Consider the following 16083-nt stretch of genomic DNA (forward strand, 5'->3'; position numbering starts at 1 on the left):
TATTGGCTTGAAGATCCTGTAAATCATCATGGGGAAAAGATGTATCAAAATAAATGGAAGTCACTTCAAAAAATAAATAAATAAAAATAAAATAAAAATAAAATAAAATAAAATAAATGGTTTTCAAAAAGATCATACTTCACTTTTATCTTTGTGTATGCACTGATACTGTTTAAATTTTTCAAATGTGACAGTCCTTGTTCTCTAGCAGGTAACACTTGGGTGTTAACAATACCTGCACTGGTAACGTCAATAAAATGTGCAGAGTGGGGCATTCTTTAAGTTACCAAGATACTGTTAGAAAAGGGGTCCTGCTTCCATCCAGGTTATAAGAGGTCAACAAGGTATGTACTTTGTAAAAGAGATAGTATGTGTTGACTGTAATCCCAGTACTCTGGGAGGCTAAGGCAGAGGGATTGCATGATGAAGCCCATGTTGGGCAACCAAGAGATTTATTAAGATCCAGTGTCAAAATAAAAAAGGTTGGGGATACAGTTTAGGGCAGAGGTACTGAGCTCAGTCCCCAGTATGGAAAAAAAAAAAAGAGATGGTATGTTTTCAATCTAAAATGATGTGTTTCATGAGTATCTATTTGTAAAATAATATTAAAATTATCTTCTATAAAGATAGTGGTTATGTATTATCTATCACTGACAAAATACCCAACATTATAAATTTTAAAAGAGAAAGGTTTATTTTGGCTACTGGTGTAGAGGTCATTGCAGGGTGCCTGTGGCAGTGAACACTACTCATGGTGGCCAGATGGCAAAAAGAAAGAGGAGGGGATGTGATCTCAAATTTTTATATTATAGGTACTTGGCTACTTGCTTATTTTTCTCTTAAAAAGAAAAATAAGTTGGTAAAATTAAGTTTTGTCACTCACATTAACACTGTTGTAGTCGGGTCTACAAGGGAAACAATTTATTACGGGACATAATTTATGAGATTATAGTGTTCACCTAGTGAATGAAATGCAAATGAGCATCAGAAATCTGCTCACATACTAGAGACCCAAAGACTCCAGCTGAGGGCCTGGGTCCAATAGCAGTATCTTGCATGAGTCCAGCTGAGTACCTAGAGCTTATGACAGTATCCTCCATGAGTCCAACTGGAGGCTTAAAGCCCCTGACAATGACTCATGCTGGCCTGTTTTAAGGATCTGTGCTGGGAAGGCCCAGAAGTGAGTGCTAGAAGCGAGAAAATCTGCACCTGTGTGATGAAGGATCTGTGCCAGCTGGCTGGAGGGTCTGCACTGGAGCAAGTCCTGTTCAAAAAAAAGACCAGAGCTTTCCCAAAAAGAAATGCAGCTGTCCTTACCAACAACAAGGTCCTGACCTGTTCCATTGAGACTTTCATACCAGCAAAGCAAGCATGACAAGCTTATCAAGGAAAATCAACAGCCCACCTCTTCCTCTCCAGTTCTCTTATTAGGCATTTTGCAATTATCACATGGGCCTTCCACACTCAGCATTCTGATTCAGTTCAGCTGGGTGTTAGACCAACAGTTGTCAATCCACCATGATCCACCCCTGATCAACTTGATAACCAGACATGTTTCTTTAAACCATAGTCTCTATGGAACTGGGCATGGTGGCACTTGCCTATAATCCTAGTACTGAGGTTGAGACAGAATCACTGAGTTTGAGATCAGCCTGGGGGCTACAAAATGTGAGCACAAGCTAGCCCAAACTGCATAATAAGACCTGGTCTCAAAACAAAAAACAAAACAAAACCCTAAAAACAGAAAACACAGTTTCAAGTGGCGGATTTATGAAATTTAACATGTCTAGGACTATTCAGATTTATAACATCTATACAGTTCTTAACATTTCTGCATCAAAAACAAAATATGCAAAGGGTTGTCAAAATTCAGCATTAAACATACTACAGTGGTCTGGGGAGATGGTTCAGTGGCATAAGAACTTCCCTGGCAAGTGCAAGGGCCTGAGTTTAATCCCTGGTTCCACCAAAAAACCCAAACATACTACTTTGACCAACCTGATTATAAACATTTCAAAAACTACATTAAAATCATTCAAAGTTACTATACTTACAGTTCTTGGGCTGGTGAGATGGCTCAGTGATCTAGAGCACCTACTTAGAACAAGTTTAGCAAAGCACAGGGACCGCGGTTTGATCCCTCAGCACCACATGCCATCCAGCCCCTGGTGGGCTGAGCTGGCCACACACACACACACATAAATAAAAGTACTTCAAAAAAAAAAAAAATTCTTGCTACCTGTCAAACTTTTTTTCTCTCTCCCTCCCTAGCCCCATTTATAAACAATAGGGCATAGCAAGACTACAATATAGGAAATCTGCACGTCTGTTACATTCTTCCTTTCAGGTGAAAGGCTTCAGTTCATTTTTCCATTGCCCTGTTCCTTCGTAATAACCATGTTGTGCTATATTTTGCTTGCCAAGAAGTGGCTTATGCTGCTGAGCTACATCCCTAGCCCTAGTCTCAAACTTAACATCTTCAAACTCCTGAGTAATTGGGGTTAAATGTGTGTACCACCATGCCTTGATCCCCTGATCTTTTTCATGAGGCATCGAAGTTAATGAGTGAATAAATTGCTAGAAACTTGAGGCAATTGTCAGAGAATCATAGAGCCTGACACAAGTTTTTCGTAGTCCTGGAGGAAAAGAGCCTACCTTGGAAGGCTACAAGTAGAAATATGTCTCCAAGAGGTGAGCTGGGCAGGAGAGATGACCACTGCCACCTGGAATCCCATATTGGCAGCACCAGCAGTTGGGACTTAGCCTACACTTAGGGATGGGTAGAATCTAGAATACCCATAAAAAGGTGCTTGGGATGGTGTGGGTGTGGAAGTGCAAGCATGGCCAGGGTCAAGTAGCAGAAGCTGAGAAGGCACAGGCAATACATGACTGTCAAGTTGTTAGGGTAGGTGTGTGCACGGGGGAGGCACTCAGAAGGAGACTTGGTTGGGAAGACTGGGTTGGTCCGAGCTTAGAAAGTCTCACATCCCAGGACCAGGGATAGACTTCACCCAGCAGGCAGCCAGCAAATGCTGAACTGCCGGGCATTAGTAAGCCTGGGGGTGGGGCTGGCCATGTGAAAATGGGCAGCTTGGGGCTGTTTTGTCACTGGTCTTCCTCATCCACAGCCACAGTCAAGCACCTCCACACCCAGCTCAGATAGGCACCCTGCACTGCCAATGCAGTCTGATCCCACACCTACAAGGGCTACTGCTTTTCCTTTGCCCTCCAACCGAGACCAAAGTTGCATACACTCTAGACTTGAATCCTAGCAATACAAACCATACTGCCGTAAATTGTTCAGAGTAAACAAAGCAAGAGCAACAGTAGAAGATGTTTCTATACAAACTTCCCCATTGGGATCCTTGTGTAAATTTGGCTTTAATTATCCTTTATATTACACAGAAGAATCATCCTAGTTTGGTTACATCAAGCAGTTGCCCTGTGGCAGGCTTTTGTAGTTGCAGTCTTTCACAATTGGGAGCACATTTTTCAGTGATTTTAAGGGGTTCCAGACTAGTTTATGTTGGCAACACTGAAAGCACCAGTATTGAGTTGGGTCATCATGGGTGAGGGGCACTGCATAATACAGCTCCATTTTGTTCTTGGAGCTTTAAAAAAAATTTTTTTTTTTTTTTTTAATGTATTTGGTAGAGGGTCTCACTACACAGCTTGGACTCATAGTGATCCTCCTGTTTTCAGCCTCCCCAGTGCTGGGATTACGGGTGTGCACCACCACACCCAGACTCCTCCACAGCTGAATGTGGAGAAAAGGGAACCACTCTGTACTGTTGGTGGGGATGCAAGTTAGCACAGTCACCGTGGAAAGCAAAAGTGGAGATCCCTCAAAGCATTAAAAATAACATTGTGAAAAAAAAAAAAAAAATAACATTGTGGTATGATCCAGCAACGTCACTACTGGATATATAGCCATAGGAAGTGGAAGCAGCATGCCAATGAGCTACTGCACTTCTAGATTTGTCACAGCATTAGTTGTAACAGCCAAGATAGAGAACCAGCCTACGTACCCATCAGTGGATGAGTGGATTTTAACATGTATCTATGCACACTGACATACTATTTTGCCACAGAAAAGGACACAGTCCTGTCACTTGCAACAACGTGGAAGGACATCGAGAGTCATACTAAATGAAATAATTCAGGCACAGAAAGGTTTTTTTTTTTTTTTAATTTGTGTGTGTGTGTGTGTGTGTGTGTGTGTGGCCAGCTCAGCCCACCAGGGGGCAGGGCTGGCTGGCATATGGTGCTGGGGGATCGAACCACGGTCCCTGTGCTTTGCTAAGCTTGTTCTAAGTAGGTGCTTTAGACCACTGAGCCATCTCACCAGCCCCAGAAAGTTATTTTTATATAGGATCTGAAAGTGCAGAACTCGTAGAAGCCAGGTGCCAGTTCATTGTGCCCGGGGGACAGGGCTAGCTTGGGGTTGGCCAAAGCAGGCACTTCATTCTCTGATCTATCTCACTGGCCCAACAAAAGACTTTATTTCCTGGGCAATGGCAGAATCTCCATGGACTGAAGATGGGAGTCCTGGACTGCATCTCCACCCACCAGCTTAGCAAGAGCCTGTCTCAGAGGTCTAGGAGCCCTCACTTGGGCAGCATGTACACTGAAAGTCTGTGGATGAAGCTTGCTGCACAAGCATGAAGTTCAATCCTCAGTACTCATTTCTTCTACAAATGAGGAAAACTGAGTCATAGGATTCCTCTTCTATATGAAAAAAAAAAATCTGACTTTACAAATTATGGCTCCCCCAGTGAAAAAACAAACCCAGTGAAAACAATATTGCCTGAACTTTAAAAATGCATGGCTTGAAGATCAGTTGTACTAAAAAAAAAAAAAAAAAAAAAAAAAAAAAAAAAATTTTTTTAATTTTTTTTTTTTTAAATTTTTTTTTTTTTTTTACATTTAGTGTGTGTGTGTGTGTGTGTGTGTGTGTGTGTGTGTGTGTGTGTGGCCAGCTCAGCCCACCAGGGGGCAGGGCTGGCTGGCATGTGGTGCTGGGGGATTGAACCGCGGTCCCTGTGCTTTGCTAAGCTTGTTCTAAGTAGGTGTTTTAAACCACTGAGCCATCTCACCAGCCCTAATTTTTATTTTCTAATTTTTTTTTTTTTTTGAGGAACCAGGGATTGAACTCAGGCGCTTGTGCTTGCCAGGCAAGCGCTTATTCTACTGAGCTATCTACTGGGCACCTCCCATTTTTTTAAGAACAGGTTAAAAACAACAAAACTCAAGCACCCCAAGGAATCCTGTTTCTGCTATGACTGGGCCCTACAGCTTTTTCCTGTTGCAACACTGCAGCACCCTGTACCTGTGGGTCAGAAAAGCAGCCAGAACCATGGGTCAAACCATCAAGAAAGGAGGTACCACCCCTAAGGGGAAGGACATGGCTGTACTATATATACTGAAAAGTAAGGGTTCAGAGAGAAAGTTCAAAGAATTGGCATTAAGTTCAAGGTTCCTGTCATCATGACAAGTTTTTTTTCTAATTGACAGGGTACAAAAGGTTTTCACTGTGTCTGTCTACATCTTCACTACTGTCAGGATTTTCAGTCCAAGAGCTGAAGTTCACCAGTCAAACCTGGTGGTGGCTCCTGGGCCCACCTCCTATTTCTGGCTCCATCCAGTCCTTGGGGGTCTCCTGCCTGTCCTATGTGCTCCATTTTGCATGGGCCAGCTGGCAGTCCTGAACAGAAAAGCTTCTCTGGCTTACTGTAATTCATCTGCGCAGTCCTCTCCTTGGAAAGCAGTAAACTTACCCTGATAGTTCACTTAGGCTCTCAAGGCCAGACCGTGAAGTACGCCTCCGAAAGCCACTGGTACTTTTATTTTTGCCATGTCCATTATATCTAGGATAGGCATTGTGTTCCTTTAACTAGTACATGATTATTACATTTAAAAACAAAACCAGACCCAATGCCACGTGGACAATGAAATTAACTGAGGACCACTGGGTATCATCAGTGATCAGGCCACCCGTAACACAGTTGTTCAAAAGGAACAGCTAAAATATAGCTACCTCCTGAAGCTTTCATTTGAATTTAAATTGCCAACTTACAAATACATGTAAAAAGTACTTTTCCCTATGGGAATTTTCATGTTATTGCTTTGAAAAGTAAAGACAGAATTTATATTTTCTTGCTTAGAAAATATTTTCCTCTTAGCTATTGAGCTAAGAAAGACTAGAAGAGAATATAAGTAGCTCTTATATCCTGAACCTGTATATAACATCCCTTTTGAGTTAATTAATCCACAATATGATATAAGCAGTACAAGTGCCCCCAGTTTCACTAGGAGAGGGAAGATAGCCCCGTCCTATGTGCATGCTTGGGGACAAGGGAAACACAATGCAGTAGTCCTGAGACACTGTAGATTTGCAAATGCTTTGCAAGTTAAGACAAAACTTTAAATGATCAGTAATTAACGTTTGCCAAGGATGCACATCTGTCCCAAGGACATGACACGCCAAATAAACAAGGCAATGGACAAATGGCAAGAGAATTCTGCCAAACTAACATAGGTGGTGTCAACTCATTTTCCATAGACAATTGAAAATTTCTACGAAAACAGTTGAAAATCCGCTTATTGCAAATTCCTACACTGGGGTGAGGCTAGTGCAGGAGGGGCTGCTGGTCAATGTGGAAGACCTGTAGGGTGACACCATGGCCCTCTGGGTAGGACTAAAGGGAGTCCCTGGCATTACTTCCTATCTGTACAGCACTCTACGCTGTCAGTTGAACATGAGTCTATAATTTACATGGTATACTGTCTTTCTTGAAATTGGTGACATTAATTATGAAGGTCAAATGCAGCCTTTACCCTGCAGGCTTGAAAAAAATAGTGTGTATGTATGCAACTGGACATAGCCCACAGAGCAGCACAAGTAGCAATAATGTTCATTTAGTGGATGCAGTAAGTTTATTTTTACTGTATGAGCTTTGTAAAATTTATTGATTGAACTGAGTCCAAATCCTGACTCAATATGAAGAATGAAAAATACAAAAATATTTTAAATAAATACTTTATTCAAAATAATTTTGTTACCTTATTCACAGTTTCAAGTTAAAAATGAAAAAAGTGGGGTAGTACCTATTTGTACTCAGCTGTTTATATATGAAGTCGAAGAAAAGTGACTCCCTTTAGAACATGCATTTAGAACAGACTACTACACCATGGCCAGTCTTTAACATTATAGACATACAGGAAGTTTCTTTAAACCTTTGAATCTATAAAATCATTTGGATAACAGTTCCTTTGACCAAAGTAACATTTCATCCAAAATACTTGTATCTTAAATATATGTAGCTTAACATATTTCAAAAATAATTAAGATGTAATTGTATCACACAACGTCTAGTGAGGTAACTCATACTTCTCAAAGAACAAATTCTGGAAGCTTTTGGGTTGACTCTGCTTTTGGAACTTCAAATGGAGAAGCCAGAGAACCCTACCACATACTCTGTCTACAGTAGGAAGAACGGCATGTTTCCACTGTCCTCCCTGCCAGATGGGTATTTCCTCACATTTAATGAAACAGCACCAAATGGACAAAGCAGCTCCCATGTTCAGAAGGCACTGACAGCATGCTGGGTGACACGGCTCTGGGCGTGGTCACTGGACGGGGACAGAGTCACCACTCATGGGACTGCCGCCATGGGCGAGCTGCTCCAGCAGATGGATGATGATGTCAATTCTTTCCAAAAGATTTGCACCTTTGTTCGCAGTTGCTCTCAAAAGCTGAGAGTAGATCTGCTTATTGGTTTTGAAGACCACATCCTCATCAATGCTACTGCTGGGGTGAAAAAGAAAACGTGAAGGCAACAGTGGAAAGGGACATGAAACAAACAGTACGAGGCCAAGGGTCACACTGTACAGAGCACCACATTCCACTACTGGCACTCGTGCCTATCTTTTTATAGCTACTGTTTTGGGGCCTGTTTTTAGACATGTCAAGTACAAATTAAAACTAGTACATTCATTCAACTTCTTATAAATATCTGAAAGCCTACTGTGCACAGGGAGCTGCTCTGGGCAGTGAACCAGAGCAAAAAAAGATCCCTGCTTCCTGCTAAGGGTAGAGTGGGGAGCACCAGCAGACAACATACAATGAACAATCAAGGGAGCACCATGTGGTACTTGCCACAACTGAGAAACAATGTAGTTGGGACAGTGTAAAAGAGAAGCAGAGAAGGACTTCTACTCTGTAAGCCTAGTCTAGCTTAGGCTAGGCTGCCATCCAAAGCAGCTGTAGGGCACCACCTCAAGTCCTCTGGAGCTGCCTGCAGACCCCCAACCCAGGGCCTCTGGTGCTCTCCTCACTCTGTACTCAGCAGCTCCAACTGCTGGCTCAAGAAAGCCCCTCAGCTAGAGAGTCTTGTTACACTACTCCCTTCTGCTTCCTTTTATGGTTTGTTCTGAAAGTTTTGTACCTCTCATGGTAGATCAATTTATTACGTCATCTCTTGCTCCCCTCTCCCTGAGCATCCAAAGTGTGGGCAAGATTGACCATCAGAGAAATTCCCGAAAGGCTAGTAAGTAACATGTTACACAACAGGGTATCTACCCCTCGGTAGCCAAGACTGTGTCTACAAGCTGAATATGCAGTTGGCCCCGCGGAGATTATTTTTCCCTTTAACAAGTCAAGAAGGAAAACCTTAAAATTCTGCATTTTCCATATACAAGAAAGAACACAACCTGTTTTTTAAATATATAATGTCTATAGATATTCAAATTCTTTTTATAGGTAAGATGCTAGGAAAGAAGTTTCCATAAATAACCATGTAATTTACCTTGTTTTCTTTCTAGTTGAAGATAGCAGTTTGATGGACTGAAGGAGAAGGAATGAGAGTCGAGATTCAAATATACTGAGGAGCTTGATCACTTCTTCTTGGTTAAGACTGGAAGAATCAGTAGCTGGGCTGGCTTCACTACCATTAGGCTAAAAAAAACAAAGTGTTATTTCGTTTAAGGGACAACACTGCAGTTTCATTAATCCAATCAAATATAAACAAAGACAAACTAAACCAAACAACAGGAGTGATCATCACTTTGATAGCCTGTTATGGTTTGTGTCTAGTTGTCCCCCCAGCGCCTCAGCAGTCATTGAGGTGAAATACTATAATTTGACTAATTCATGATCCAAGGCTGGGATTATGGGTGTGAGTGTTATGCCCATCCTGGGGCAGATAGCCTGAACAGAACATCTGAGAGACAGACTTGCTCTCTGGCCATTGTTGCTGTTACTGCTCCCTTTTGCTCTTCTGTCTTCCAGCATCATGAACTGCTGCCCTCTGCTACGTGCCATTCTGCCTCGGGAGCTCTGATTAGTACGTGTGAGCTAAATAAAACTTTCCTTCCTTCATTTTGGGTGTCAAGTATTTGCCACAGCAAGGAGAGAAGAGTACTGAGACATGGCCTTAAACACAACACAAGCATCCCTCACCTAAGAAGCACTTAAAGGAATCCCAAGTGACAGTCTCCTTGCTTTCCAACACTTGTCACTGCAGGGCACCATGGAACTGGGTCTACCCAGGAGCTGACTACCAAGGATGGGAAGCCAATGGGTGGATGGATAGGGACCAAAGAGTGTCAACAGCAGACAAAGGCAGCAAACATGCTGGTATGCCCAGACACAGAAAGTGTCTTCAGTGGAGCCTGCTTAATCTCGTTCACCATTCAACTGCTCCCCAACAGGTTAGTGGAGATCATGAGGAAGATGGTGGTCCTGTCTTTGACCAAAACAAACAAACAAACAAAACCCTCCCACAAATAGACTTTATAATGTGGTAACCAGTGCCTTAGCTAACTATAATCTATTTGTCTCCTTAAAGCATAATCTTAAAAATTTTTAGAAGATATACTTGCAAATTAAACAAAACAGTTTAGTCTTCTTTACCACACCAGAGTAACAGCTACAGTTTTTCCTGTAAAGGTTCATGAACTGGGGCCTCGTTTTAGCTGATGGAAGCTGTAACAGGCAGGCTTCTTGAGAAGAACTGGTAGGGGGGCCTCAACCCAGTGAATGGGTTAACACTGTCCCTCATGAGGCCAGGTCTCCTGTGACTCGATCAGGCAAGAATGAGTAGGCATAAGGGGAGGTTAGCTCATGTCTTGGCCCACTTTACTAGTGTCAGGATTTTTTTCTGCTTCACCACCTTGGGACAGCCAGGGGTCCTCACAGAACAATGGTGCCATGCTATTTGGACCCTTCAGCCACAAAAATTATGAACGCAATAAATATCTCCCCTTCATAAGTTACCCAGCAGCTTCAGTGTTTTGCCACTGTAACAAAATTGGTGGCGGTATTAATGGGATATTATGCATCTACACACACAAATACACATTTTATGAACACATACTATGTGCTCACTATATGTAGCCATCGTTTGGTATAAGGCACATAAAAATCTAAAGAAATGATTTTCTTCATTTACCTGAAATGCAACCTTACTCCTCTGGTCTGAGTCCTTCATAAGCTGGTCCTTCATAAGCTCCTTCCTGATGAGCTGAAACGCATGCTCACTTCTCACCATGATATCAAGAGCCCCCGATAGTGTTTTTAACTTTCCAACATTGCTATTCTGACCTAAGGCAGGAAACACAAATGGTCATCCATTTAGCTACACAGCTAGAAATCCATCTGATGGTAAGAGAAAATTCTGATTTGTTGGTTTATGTTTTGAGACAGAGTCTCAGTATTTCAGGCTGGCCTTGAACCCACTATGTAGTCTAAACTAGTCTTGAACTAGCAATTCTCCTGCCGCAGCCTCCTCAGTGCTGGGATTACAGGCGTGCACCATCATGTGCACCTGAAAATACTGATGTTCACATAGTGTCGCAGACACTTAGGAGAATCCCAACAAATCTTCTAAATCCCCCTTCTGTTCACTAATTTTCCTTTGAGGGAAAAAAAGAATAAAGCCAAACACAGTGATAAATCAAAACTGCTTCTGTCTCCTGATTTGGTTTTGTCAGGGTGAGAAGATAACCTTCTTGGAACAGAGACCAGAGGCAGAAGCAACAGCTGAGGAGGCCCAGAGAGGGCTCTGTGGTTCAAAGGCCACTGCACCATGTGTCAGCTGTGTGAGCCTGGTCGAGTCACTTAGCACTCAGTGCATGCTGAGCACTGCAGAATCTGTCCGAAGGCACCGTCAGACCAGAAGAGTAAGGCTGCATTTCACTCCAGAGCTTTCTGAGTGCAGCTAACTATGGTGCATCTGTGCTGCTGCTTGCTCTCCTTGAGCTCAGTCAATGTGCATGTAGTGAACACTAATCTTTTGAAAGAGAGGCCTGCTTTGTGTCTCACTCCACCAGGTGAGGGCTAAGCCTGGAAGGCCCTGCCTGCTTAGTGTCTTTGTTTACTGGGGGTTGGGGATGGAGGAAGGGGCTATACTGAAGACCAGAACAAAGCGATGTATGTTGGGGACTTTGGTTCACAGTCCTGCAGAGGACCGGCAGCCGAGCCAGCCACACAGCAGTCACTCAAGTCTATGTGAACAAATCCCAGACCAAACTGTGGGTCGCAAGGCCAGAGTGAGCTCTGGTTGGGGTCAGTAAGGTCTGTTTGTTACCAATTACTGCGGTGAAAAGGCAGGTATAGTGCTGTCTGTAATTCTGTGGGAGAATCAAAGTATTACAAGCTAGAGCACTTATTTACCTGGCTTACAATCTCTACAAGCCTAGCTATAATAAGAGTTCCTTTAATACTTACGTTATTTGCCTTAGATATACATACTATTCAAACATTTTTAAAAGTGAATTTACTACACTTGTCATCTTCCCAAACTTGTTTCTGGTACTCCAAAAGAGGGCACAAGGAATATGGCCTCACACTCTCTTCCTAGTTCCCTCCTCCAGGCCTGCACACCCATAAGGAGACATGTGTACTTAAAAGTGCAGGCTCAGTGTCCCTTGTGCACAATTCTTGGGAGCACAAGTGCTTCAGGTTTCAGAAGTTTCAGACATAGGAATATGAGCAAGGACGTCCTGGGCTGAGCATCCCTATTCTCAAATGGGATATCTGAAATATATCAACATCTGAGACTTTAGTGAAATAAAAATTTTAAAACTATTCACAAAATGATTTAAATGAAGCCAAATACATTGCTGCACTACAAGTATTTGTTCCAAAAGAGATACTTCACAAATCATCGCTTGAAGAAAGGGGCAGTCCAAGGACAAGAGGGAGCGAGTGCAGAGAAAACACAAAGTGGTTAGCATCAGCTTAGTCCCTGGAGTGGAAAGGACAAGGGAGGACATCCAGCTTCCTTAGCACTCTCCTCCCTGAACACTTTTCTCCAGCTTTCTCAGGCAGTACGTGGTGTCTATTCAAGGACCGCAGCCCAAAACTGTTCAGGTATCACTTCCAGGCTTAAGGGAGCCGGTGAGGACCACTCCTCTTTTCCTGCTCTTTCTCTATCTCCTTTTCCATGTTGAACCTGAGTTCTCTTAAGTCGAAAAAGCACTTCAGGGGGTGGGGGAGATGGCTCAGTGGAATAAGTGCTTCCCTGGCAGGTGCAATGGTCTGAGTTCAATCCCTGGTTCCGCAAAAAAAAAAAAAAAAAAGCACTTCGGTCTCTGGATGGACACCCATCCACAACTACAGGCAAACTGAGAGGGAGACGGGACTATTCCCATCCAGGGGCAACACAGGCCTGCCCCCTCTAAGACAATTGGACACTAAACCAATGCAGACAGATCAGAGAAGTGGGAGGTCAGACTTACTGGTCATCTGAAACTCCGCAAATGCCACTCTTTCTAATTGTACTCTCAAGAGTTCACAGGGAGCGTCTTTGAGAAGCTGAAAAAGCTTTACAGCTTTGGTATAATGAAGATCTGCCAGCAAGCGGTGCTGTTTCCTAAGACGTTCATCACCAACCTAGAGTAAAGTTAAAGTACAAAATAGAAGTTGTAGGGTTTTTTCTTTTGTTCTTTAACAGGAATCCAATTCAGGACCTTGCACTTGCCTAGAAGGCACTATACCATGGAATTATACCCCTGGCTAAAATTAAAAAATAAATCTCAAGAGTAGGGTTCATACTATTTAATCAAACCTTCTGATTGAATCACTATACATTTTAAACTTTCTTCCTGCAGTCTTCTGTAGCCCTTGCACATGATTTTTACCCATTTCCATTAATTTTGGTCTCTGATGTAAGGGAGGACGCCTCATCCATTCTTCCATGTGGAAATATCCACCTGTCCCAGCACCAACTGCTAAAAAGATTAATCTTCCTCCTCTGTTTGTAGTCTTCAGCTCCTAATGACTTTTGGTTGGATTGGTCTCCTTTGGTTGAGGACCTACTACAGCTCAGCAGAAAGAAATCTTTTCCAGATAAAGCTGTGTCCCAAAGGAAAATACTCTTGGAATAAGGGCAACCTAGACATGAGCAAACTCAAACAACTGTACAGTAAGTTGTCTCAGTATTGAGAAAGGAAGAAAAGCTACAAAATGAACCAAAAAATTATCACTGAGAAACTAATGGACACGTCTCCAGCACAAGCTAAGCAGCCTCTCTGACACCTTCATCTAGGCCTCAGTCCCTAGAGATACATGCAGTGGGGCACAAGGACTCATGTGCCGCTGTTATTTCATGCAGTGTCACGTACAGTAGACCTAGATTCTTCTAGAGCCTAACAGTGTCACTCAGCCCCAAAGTTCAATAACCACAGGATCTTATGAGAGAGTCACTTACTGAGTATTATTAAGCTGTGAAAGTAAAGCACCAATATGGATGAATGACAGTAACATGATGTGAATAGCCAGGAAGACACAGAAGGACACACATGTATATGTGCTCCATGAAGTTCATGATGAAACATGACAGCACTAGAGTGGGAAGGAGAAATAGATGTGGAGAAAGCTCAGGACAGCCTTAATCCAGTGGGCAACTCTTAAGAGGGACACCAGAGGGACTTCACAGCACTCGGCCATCCTATAACCTCCAAGTGCAAGGGCTTAACTTGTCATTCTTTAAACCATGTACGTTCCAACTGTTTTCTGTATGCTTGTATATGCATGCTCTATTTTTTAGCAAGATAAGATTGGTACTTTAGAACTTGAAAAAAATTATTCTAACATCTAACTTACCACATTTAAAACACTACACTCAAGCAAATGTATAACTTTTGAACTAAGGCCAAATTGATTGTAGAAGACACAACCACATGGTACAGCTGAGAGGCAAAGCACAAGGGGAACACATTTTTTAGAAAGTAGGTAACTACATTCATGGCACTTACAGCATAGACGAGAATGTTCAGAAAGCACTCACCATATTCTAAGTGGACTTGGCACGGGACTGACTCAGAGCACCATACCTGATTCCTCAGACAACTGTGGTACATGGAAGCCAGCCTGTGATGGATGGTTGCAGCTCGATATTGACAAAGAGGCTGCCGAGGAGACACTAAGTCAACATCGCAGTATTTCAAAGACTTCATCATGGCTTCTCTGACTTCCTTTTCAATCTGTATATTATTTTTTTTCCAAAGGGGTGAAAAAAATAAGAAGCTGTATGATCACACTATAACACAAGAACATTCACATTTAAATAGTGTTTGTCAAGGAAAAGATGACAACAGATACTCAAAATTCATTTAAAAAACTAAAGAAGGTCGGGGACTTAGGTTATAATCAAGCAAACCTTACTACCTGCTCCTGAGCTTTTCTGGATAATGGAGCATAATCTTGTTGTAGTGTTGCCATAGTAAAGTAAGTAGTGGACAATTCCCAGTTCACAGAATCCCACACAGCTGGATGTATGTCTCGTGTTCCCAGTGACCTCAGAGCTTTCAAATAGTAATCAACAGCCTGTGAAGTGGGAAAATACATCGCAAGTACATTAGAAGGAATAATTGTATAAGACCATCCAGATACCAATTTAATTTGAGGAATCTAGAAAAGAATAAGCATCATGAAGAAAAAGGAAAATATTTTAAAGTTATTTAAAGCAGATTGAATGCCACAGACATTTCTGAGTCTATAATGAGCCAGTTCTGGCTGCATTATGACTTGGGCTAATGTCTGAGGATGAAATTTTCTGGTTCATTTTTTTCCTGGATGAATGAAAATTACAGATTATATTAACAGGTAAGTTAGTAACCTGAATTGGAAAACTATTTTACTTAATGTACCTATTCTCATCCTTTGTCACAAACATTATCAAATACCAAATGCCACTGTACTTAAAAATCACACTGAGGGGCTGGGGAGATGGCTCAGTGAAATAAACGCTTCCCTGGCAAGCACAAGGACCTGAGTTCAATCCCCAGTTCTGCAAAAAAAAAAAAAACAAAAACAAAACAAAACAAAACAAAAAAAAAACCAAAAAAAACCACACTGAAATCCATCACCCAGTAATATTCCTACATTTCTGACGTACATTTAATTTTTTTTCTTGTGTATATGTAAATTTTAAAAAGAAATAGGTCACTTTTACTTTAAAATTTAGTATACCATGAACACTCCAGTAATGTCACTTTAAGCCAGGCCTGTGGTGTATACCTATACTCCCAGCACTTGGGAGGCTGAGCCAGGAGAACAGCACAAGTTCAAGAGCAGCTTCAGCTACACAGCAAGAACCTATCACCAAAAAACAACAAAAAGGCAAGCCAGATAGCTCAGCAGACTAAAGCAACTGCTTTAGCAGGAGAACAGACTGAGTATGATCACCAGTGTGCCATGCAGGCCCCACTGTTAGGGCACACTGAGAGGGCAAATGAAACTGAGGCGTGATGACACGCAACTGCATCTCAGTGCTTGGGAGGGTGAAAACAGGAGCAGCACTATTAATCTGATCTGTGTAGTAAGACCCTATAGACACTGTACTAAATACCTTTTAAAAAAAGTCATTTAAATAGCTTCTTTATACTCAAATATGTAAGTATCCATTTACTGTACCCTGTCCAAATGGATCTGACAAAAAATTTAGCATTCTTTTATATATATAGTATTCTAACAAAGAAACTCAACTTTTACCTTTCATATAAATTGAACTTTGGCAAGAGAAGGGTCCTGAGTTCAATCCCCAGTACAAAAAAAAAAAAAAAAAAAAAAAAAAAAAA

At 41.9% G+C, this 16083-nt stretch overlaps 1 protein-coding gene and 1 long non-coding RNA gene across 5 annotated transcripts in view; one reads left to right on the plus strand and one right to left on the minus strand.

The window, feature by feature from the left end:
- The window catches only part of LOC111815001, a 12812-nt gene extending 3909 nt beyond the window's left edge, over window positions 1-8903 (plus strand). Inside the window, exon 3 of the long non-coding RNA XR_002819830.1 lies at window positions 8824-8903. This is a non-coding gene — a long non-coding RNA (uncharacterized LOC111815001). The remainder of the gene's footprint in view (window positions 1-8823) is intronic.
- The window catches only part of LOC101565830 (erythroid differentiation-related factor 1), a 39973-nt gene continuing 31099 nt past the window's right edge, over window positions 7210-16083 (minus strand). For 3 of the 4 annotated variants that reach the window (XM_023708901.1, XM_023708900.1, XM_023708898.1), the window contains 6 exons: window positions 14672-14830; window positions 14338-14487; window positions 12742-12895; window positions 10452-10603; window positions 8808-8956; window positions 7210-7810 (listed from right to left, as the gene is read on the minus strand). In XM_023708901.1, coding sequence (XP_023564669.1) covers window positions 7630-7810; window positions 8808-8956; window positions 10452-10603; window positions 12742-12895; window positions 14338-14487; window positions 14672-14830 — 945 coding nt within the window. In that variant the 3' untranslated portion in view covers window positions 7210-7629. The remainder of the gene's footprint in view (window positions 7811-8807; window positions 8957-10451; window positions 10604-12741; window positions 12896-14337; window positions 14488-14671; window positions 14831-16083) is intronic. The other variant, XM_023708899.1, reaches the window with a different exon arrangement.

Source organism: Octodon degus, unplaced genomic scaffold (genome assembly GCF_000260255.1).
Source record: "Octodon degus isolate 3935 unplaced genomic scaffold, OctDeg1.0 scaffold00010, whole genome shotgun sequence".
NCBI classification, from domain to species: domain Eukaryota; kingdom Metazoa; phylum Chordata; class Mammalia; order Rodentia; family Octodontidae; genus Octodon; species Octodon degus.